Consider the following 8,302-nt stretch of genomic DNA (forward strand, 5'->3'; position numbering starts at 1 on the left):
AGCGGTGCAGAAACGCTTCTTTACCTCCGCCGAGCCGTCTGCATTGTTCTGAGCTCTTGGAGAACTTCCGCAAAAGAGCCCGAGCCGCGGGGGTGCACCGCAGAGACAGCCTCACTCCTGCTCCTCCAATCGGGGGAGAGGGTGTGCGCAGAGGCTCCGCCCTTTTTGCGGAAGCACTCCAGGAGGCTACTGGGGAGAAGCGGACGAAGAAAGAGAAACAAGAGAAGAGGAACCACAGAAAAGGAGATAGGGACACTGAAGCGTTCGGTGGAGAAGATTGAGAGAGCGAGTGAATGAATGAATTAACGAGAGTGAATGAGAGCAAATTTTGTTTCCAAATTGGAAAAAAACCCTCCGAACCAGAAACAAACTTCTATTTTTGCTAGAAATATTCCATACATTTTGCTTACACCCTGTGATAATAAATATACATTAACATATGGCATGGGAAACCGCCAGCATGTAACCTCTTGCAATCTGCATAATAAAGATGCCGGTTTCGGCCGGCGGATTATAACTGCACAAAAGAACCAGTTCCCCGGCGATCTATACAGATTGTAAAAAAACTAATGAAAAGCAGCGTCTTATATTACAGATTCTGATAAAAACAAACGCGCATTTATATATACGCTGTATGTGCGTATGTATCACTACATTAACCCGTTAATAGCCCATTGTTAAAGTTCTACGTAGAGACTCACCAAATGTGTTACCCAGACTGTGTGACTGAGAATCTGCCCCCTCACCTTGAGACTCGGGGGCAAAATGGGCGACTAGATGGGGGCCCTGAGAGTATATATTCTATAATATTACTCTCAGGGCCCCCATCTAGTCGCCCGTTTCTCCTGCTGTAAAGACTCAAACCTTAATCAGTCGTTGGTCTCGTCTTAGATTCAGGAGCCGTATGTCTATCCCACGCATGTTTAATCGTCCCCCCCACACTGTATAAACTCTACCACCTCTGCTGGGAGGCCGCTCCACTTATCTAAACAGTTGGCTACATTACTAACTGGATGAGCAAAAATCAACGCTCGGCTGGGACAGACCCGGCCTGCGAGCGCCAGCAGCCCGACACGGCCCCGTTCCAAGAAATATTCACCAAACGGAACACTCCACATTATCAGCAACACAAAAACAAAATGTCATTTTTTTTGTGAACCAGACCATAAAAATTTATTAACAATTGTTCATTAATGCTTCCAATGCATAGATCCCGAAATATACAAAATGTTTTTTTGTTCGTACAGAAATAGATTGTCTTTAAAAAAAAAAAATACATCTTTATGAGAGATTACTCTGACCACGGCTGAGCGGTTTCTTAGGATTGCATCATCGTGTGAAGACATATTTGTCCCAACCATGCTGGAAGTATTGCATCACTGCGTAAAAAAAAAAAAAGCTCTCTCTTATTTAAATAACATTCAAATTGAGCCAATAACGTCCGGATTACACGCAGAATTAAAAGGGTATTTTTCAGGTAAAAATAATTAAAAAAAAATAAAAAATTTAAGGAAAATAAAAGGCACAATTTGCAACACTGACAAATTACATGTTTTCGGGTTAAATTACTGTACCTCTAAACATGGAGGTAAATGTGCTTCGTTACCCATCCATTGCTTAAATTTGGTGTATTTTGTACAAATTGTAAGAAATGTCCTCGTTTTAACATTTTTTTTGCATTTTTTAACCTTATAAATATATAAAAAGATTCCATTAAGTGCTGCGAGCGCAGTCTGTATCCGATAAACTCCGCCTCCCGCGTCTCTTAAAGTGCCAGCGCATTGTTTTCCTTGCGGTTAGGGTACCAAGGGGGGGAGCCAGGGATGCGAAGCAAAGCCCCCCCCAACTCCCATCAATCCGAGCCAGGACGGCCGAAGGCTGCGAGAGATGCCGGCCGAATACACTGGAAAGGTTAGGGTCGTACAGTCTTTGGCCTGATCATCGCTCCATCTGATGGGTTATTGCATAAAAAGGTCCATCGCTGACACGGGGGGGGGGTTGATGGGGTATTTGAAGGAGTAAAGGGGCATATGATATACGACTCCTGATGATATGCCTATCCCATGCATGTTTAAACTCCCTAACTGTATTAGTCTCTACCACTTCTGCTGGGAGGCTGTTCCCCTTATCTACCACCCTTTCACACAGATGCTCAAACGTCTAGAGGGTAAGAACTCGAGGTTGAGGTCAAATTAAGATTGGATCCTCGAGCGGCGCATCCAGCGCAAACCACTCCATTTCTTTAAAAATAAACCGCAATTTCCGCTAAAATATAGATTTATCACCGGGGCCCCCAAAAACTGCAGCCGCTGTTCTAGAAAGTCCTGGGGTTTCAGGGTCACAGGGCGGCTCGTAAAAAGTGCAAGTCTTCCCGTCCAATATTAAAGAGAAACGGGACAGGCGTAGCAGCTACAAGTGATCCATATTCACCCCCCAGCAGGAAGCCTCATCGGCCTCTCTTTGGTTTGTTAATGATTAAACGGTTAAGAGTGGCGCAGGAATGCACGGGCAAACACTCAACCTGAAGGGGTTAATTAACCCTATCCTATCCCAGAAGAACAACAACAAGGCACGCCGAGGGCTAGAGCCTCAGCAAAAGCCAGGATAACCTACCCCACGCTGTACATGAAGACACGCCAACTGTACAGTCCACAGCACCAGAGGGGTTAAACTATCACACAGAAGCCCCCCCCCCATAGTCGCACCCCTAGGGCACTTCTTTTAAAGCTGAAAAAAACATCCGTCTCCAAAACCGGTCTAGTTTTAAAAATAATAAAAACCTGAGAAAAGAGGTTCTGCAGCAGCTCGGTCGGCCGCCACAGAAGCATACCTTTGGACTGGACAGTATACAGCCCCGGGGGCTCGCTTACGTTCTATATACATACAGGTACATTTTGTGCGCGTTAAAGGGGGGGGGATAACTTTCATCTTAGGGGGGGGCAAAGCCCTAAACGCCCTGCACATCGGGGCTCCTGCCCATCACATTCATACAGAGGGGGTAAAAAAAACACTTCACAGGAGCCCAGAAGGGATCCAGTATAAGAAGTAAATGCTGCGTGACATTCCTCTAGCGGCCATCCGCGGAACTGCAGGCGCCACAAACGTTAAATGCCTCGGCCGGTAAATGTTTGAATGAGAACATCCCGGGGGGGGTCTCTGCCCTCTCCTCATTAACCCCTCCAGTGCCAGTGCAGCCCAAATCCAATACAGTCAACCCATTTCTTCAGCATAAGGACAGCCCGACATAAAAGTTATTTGCACCCCCCCCCTCCCCCGTTATATACATATAGTGCTTATACAGGAGGGTCACCGGGTACCGGCAGCTCTATAGAGTTTGCACAGGGGGGTCCGCACTTCTTTCCCCCCCCTCGCGGGGTATCTGTATCTCCACGTGCCCCCCTCCCAAAGAGTCATTCCGTGCCCCCGGTGCCCCGGCTCAGCACCGGCCCGTGGCCGCCAGCAGGGGTTCGGGCAGCTGCTTGAACAGGTTCCGTAGGGTCGTCAGCTCCCGGCTCAGCTGCTCCACCTTCTTCTGCAGCCGCTCGTTCTCGGCGCTGAGCTCCAGGACCTTGTGCTGGGTCTCCATGTTGCGGATCTTCGCCTTGTCCCGGCTCTTCCGCACCGCGATGTTATTCCGCTCCCGGCGGATCTTGTACTCGTCGCTGTGTTTATCCAGCGATTTCTTGCACTTGCTGCCACCCGCGCCGTGCTTCCCGTACCCGCCGCCACCCTTGCGGTCGGACGGATTGGGGGTGCCGGGCGGGCTGCCCGAGGACGTGCTGGAGAGGTTCCCGTTGCTGCCGCTGGGCACCGCCTGGTACCCCAGAAACGAGCGGATGGTGAAGGGGCCCCCGGGGCTCTGCATGGCCGCCTCCTCCCGGGCCTCCTTGGACGAGCTCTTGTAACAGTCCAGGGACTCCAGCACGGGCTCCACCTTGGTCTCCCCGATGTGGGGGAACCCGAGCAGCGCGGACTGGGGGTGCTGCTTGGCCGCCCCGCCGTACAGCACCGCCCCCTTGCGGCCGCTCTTATAATCGTCCGCAGACAGCAGATCCACTAAGAAGTCCCCGCAAGGAGGCTCGTAACCCCCGGCTCCCCCGAGGGCCACCGCCGCCGGGCTGCCGGCCCCTGTGGAAGGATCCAGGTACGGACTGAAGTCTATGGTTTTCTCGTGCTCGCCAAGCTCCGAGCCCGGGAAGCCTCTGCCCCTCCGGTTTAACTTGCCCCCTAAGCCGGCCAGGCCGTCCGTGGCACTAGTGGCGGGGTCGTAGTAAAAGTGTCCGCCTTCCATGGATCTAACGGCCGGCGGGGGTGGTAGACATGCTGCCGGATCCCAGTGGAGCAGGCGTTGCATCAAAGCGAAGGGCCGGTGACGGGGGGTAACGGGCAGCTGTCCCGGGGGTCACTGGGCTGCTCGGGGTATCGCGGCTCCGGTTTCCGATCCACTGCTATTCCGCGTGTCTCCCGTCTTACTAAACACTGACTGCTCGGGCCGCTTCCCGGTACAGCGCTTTATACGCCTGCGTGACGTCACTGGCAGCTTGTGCCCGGTCGGAGTCATGGCAACCGTGACGTTGCCGCTGCCGCTGACAGCTCCACGCCGCTCCGCCGGTCCAGGTGCGCACAGGTGCCGGGGAGACCCCCGAGTGCGGCAACACAATGGCGCCCACCTATTCCATGGCAGGGAAACGGCCGGGGAGGAATAAAACAATACGCCGTTTACTAGTACCAAGCAGTAGGCGTGTACAAGGGGAAATTACCCCAAGAGCTGACAGTCCAATATCCCAGACCTCAGCTGCTTCAGAACATCTTAGCCAACTCATCCATATTATTATCATTTCTATATTATTCTTATTATCTTTATTATTTCTATAATTTATATATAATTATGTATGTTATTATTATTATTATCTATTATTATTATATATTATTATTATTATTATATATTATTATTATTATTATATATTATTATTATCTATTATTATATATAATTATCTATGTTATTATTATTATTATTATATATTATTATTATCTATTATTATTATCTATGTTATTATTATTATTATATATTATTATTATTATATATGTTATTATTATTATTATTATATATTATTATTATCTATTATTATTATCTATTATTATTATATATGTTATTATTATTATTATTATTATATATTATTATTATTATCTATGTTATTATTATTATTATATATTATATTATTAGTATTATCTATTTTATTATGATTATTATTATATATTATATTATTATTATTATCTGTTATTATTATCTATGTTATTATTATTATTATTATTATTATTATTATATAACGGATCTCATCCTCAGAGCTGATTTTCATGATGTTTATTTGAGATAATTCCGCAGTATTTCTGGAGCGAAACGAACCAAAAATATTACATTAATAATTGAATTATTAATCCGTATATTCTTCTTATTATAATCATGTTTACATTATTATTACCCGGCACAGATAATTAATATTAATGCCGGCACAGATTATCATCCCATGAAGTAACGTGCAGTTACACTGGCGTGGTGTTTAATTCAATCCCAGATGGACATCGAGTGACGCCAAACAATTAACCCAGCAAGGAACGGGTTAATAAGTGATGCCAAATACGTAACCCTTACACAGTGAATTAAGTCTGACTGCCCCCCCCCGGGATGGAATGTGGGGGGGGCCAATAAAGTGTGAGGTAAGGAAGTTTGACTTTACTGAGACGGGGTACAGAAGTGGAACAGCCTCCCAGCAGAAGTGGTAGAGGGTAATACAGTGAGGGTATTAAACATGCATGGGATAGACATACGGCTCCTGAATCTAAGACGAGACCAACGACTGATTAAGGTTTGAGTCTTTATAGCAGGAGAAACGGGCGACGGGGGCCGAATGGGGCCGATCTGCCGGCAGATTCTATGTTTCTATATATATATATATCCCAGTATGATTTGAGTTGAGCCAGACCACAATACCGCGTTATAGTTGTGATGATGATGAAATAATCAATACCGTGCTGGAACGTTATTATTTTATACATTGTACGGGGAACATTTTCTATACGCTGAGGTGTAACGCGGCGCCCGATCCGCCGCCCCGCCTTCCAAACAGCTTTTATTTGATTTTTTGGTAACTATTTATGAAAACAGAAAAAAGCCCTTTCCTCTCTTTTACCCCCTGCCCCCCCCCGGTTATTGTGAAACGCGCAGCGTTGATGTAATTGGCGTCTCCGGCCGCGCTTCCTCTTCCACGCGATGTATCGAGAAATAACGCCACGAAATCCCCGCTAATTCATTAATAACGACATCGTTTCTGCCGCTTTATTTATGATGTCATAGCTCGACAGCCAGCAGTAAGTTCAGCGGCACGGAGGGGGCGGCAGGCGGTTAAAACGTCGCCCCCTGCTTACACCCCCATACCGAGCCAGCACCGATCAGTGGCACTGAAACCCCGGGGGGGGGGGTATATAACCATCCCTTTCACGGGGAGGAAAAACTCGCGCAGATCCCAAGAACAGGAACCGCAAACTTTGTTACTGCTGGCAAAGCGGGACGTCAGCTTTAACAGCTAGACAGACAGCTGGAGCTTCGGCCGAGCGGATAACGGGAAGCTTGTGGGGCAATCGTGTGGAGGGGTTATTGCAAAAGCCAACAACTGTTTCCTCCTGTGATAAAGCAGGGGCACTTTCCGTGCATGCGCAGAGTTTGACACCGAATCTCAGGGTTTTTGCCCCAATCTTAGAGCGAAGGGGCAGATTCTGGAGCCGACTCCTTACTACCCCCCCTGCTGGGATAATATATATAAGAGACCCCCAGTTGGTGCTTTTGCTCCCAGTTATGGCTGATGTTATGGCTGATATCCCTGCTTGAATGCAGGTGTCTCGATTAAGTGCATCTTTAAATAGACAAGTCACAGTTTCCATGAGGGCCGGTGATCTCACCCCATTGTACAGCGCTACGGAATACGATGGCGCTATATAAACCAATAAATAACCGTTTTGAATATAGTAGTATTTGTTATTTATTATTATTCGCTTTCGCTGGGATTCTATTAATAAAAATAATACGAAAATCTCCCAATTATCACGGATTTGGGGTTGGTGATCATCTTGTTTGTGTTATTTTTTTTGGAATGATGTAACTATTAGGGAGGAGCAGCGGGTTCTGCGCTTCCTTCTGGTAACTTCTTCCTTATCGTTGCAACATAGACTATAGTTATGTATGCGATGGAACAATATCTGAGAGAGAGAGAGTAAGAGAGAGAGAGAGTGAGAGAGAGAAAGAGAGAGAATGAGATAGAGAGAGTAAGAGAGAGAGAGAGTAAGAGAGAGAATGAGATAGAGAGAGTAAGAGAGAGAATGAGATAGAGAGAGAATGAGATTGAGATTGAGTGAGAGCGAGAGAATGAGATAGAGTGAATGAGAGAGAGAATGAGAATGAGTGAGAGAGAGAGAATGAGATAGAGAGAGTAAGAGAGAGAATGAGGTAGAGAGAGAATGAGAGAGAGAGAGAATGAGATAGAGTGAGAGAGAGAGTAAGAGAGAGAGAATGAGATTGAGTGAGAGCGAGAGAATGAGATAGAGAGAGTGAATGAGAGAGAGAATGAGATTGAGTGTGAGAGAGAGAGAATGAGATAGAGAGAGTGAGAGAGAGGCAGTATATAGAAAGTTAGCCTCGTAATCTTTCAGCACATTAGTGACCTCCTGCTCGGGGCGTACAGAGGAGGAGTAAAGATCAGGGAGGATGATGCTGTCTGAAGAGACCGACCCTGGTCCGGCCCCCGTCTAGTCGTTTTTCCTGCCTGAAAGACTCAAAACCTTAATCAGTCTTTGGCCCCGGCGTCAGGAGCCGTATGTCTATCCCATGCATGTCTAAATCCCCTCACTGTATTACCCTCTACCACTTCTACTGGGAGGCTGTTCCGTTTATCTACCACCCTTTCAGTAAAGTAAAACTTCCTAATGTTACGTTTAAACCGCTGCTCCCCTGGTGTTAGATTCCCGTCTCTCGTTTCTCCTCCTGTGAAATAAACTCCCCCCCCCCAGTACTTCGTTAAAGTCGCTCTCCTCCTTTGATTGTGTTAAAGGGAAGTAAAGAGACACTCTGGCCATCTTAACCCTTTCAGTGCCTCAGACAGTTTTCATTGGTCCCCCTTGCAATCCCCCCGTCTAATGAGACCCTCCGCGCGCATGCACAGAAAGCAATCCCATTGATTCGTTGGGTGGGCTGCGTAGGGCATGGAACGTTCCTGGCATTGTGCGGGTTGCTCAGCGGTAGCCCAGAGGTAGG

The 8,302-nt window shown here is 47.0% G+C and overlaps 1 protein-coding gene across 1 annotated transcript; it reads right to left on the reverse strand.

Moving 5' to 3' along the window:
• Window positions 1–3,375: 3,375 nt before the first annotated feature.
• CEBPB (CCAAT enhancer binding protein beta) lies at window positions 3,376–4,641 on the reverse strand. Its single transcript, XM_053453493.1, has one exon. The coding sequence runs from the start codon at window positions 4,352–4,354 to the stop codon at window positions 3,437–3,439; it is 918 nt and encodes a 305-aa protein (XP_053309468.1). The 5' UTR covers window positions 4,355–4,641; the 3' UTR covers window positions 3,376–3,436.
• Between the last annotated feature and the right edge of the window lie 3,661 nt (window positions 4,642–8,302).

Source organism: Spea bombifrons, chromosome 13 (genome assembly GCF_027358695.1).
Source record: "Spea bombifrons isolate aSpeBom1 chromosome 13, aSpeBom1.2.pri, whole genome shotgun sequence".
NCBI lineage: Eukaryota > Metazoa > Chordata > Amphibia > Anura > Pelobatidae > Spea > Spea bombifrons.

What these genes read in the sequence shown, in the direction of transcription:
- CEBPB (XM_053453493.1), bottom strand. Translation starts at nt 4,354, where the DNA reads ATGCAACGCCTGCTCCACTGGGATCCGGCAGCATGTCTACCACCCCCG.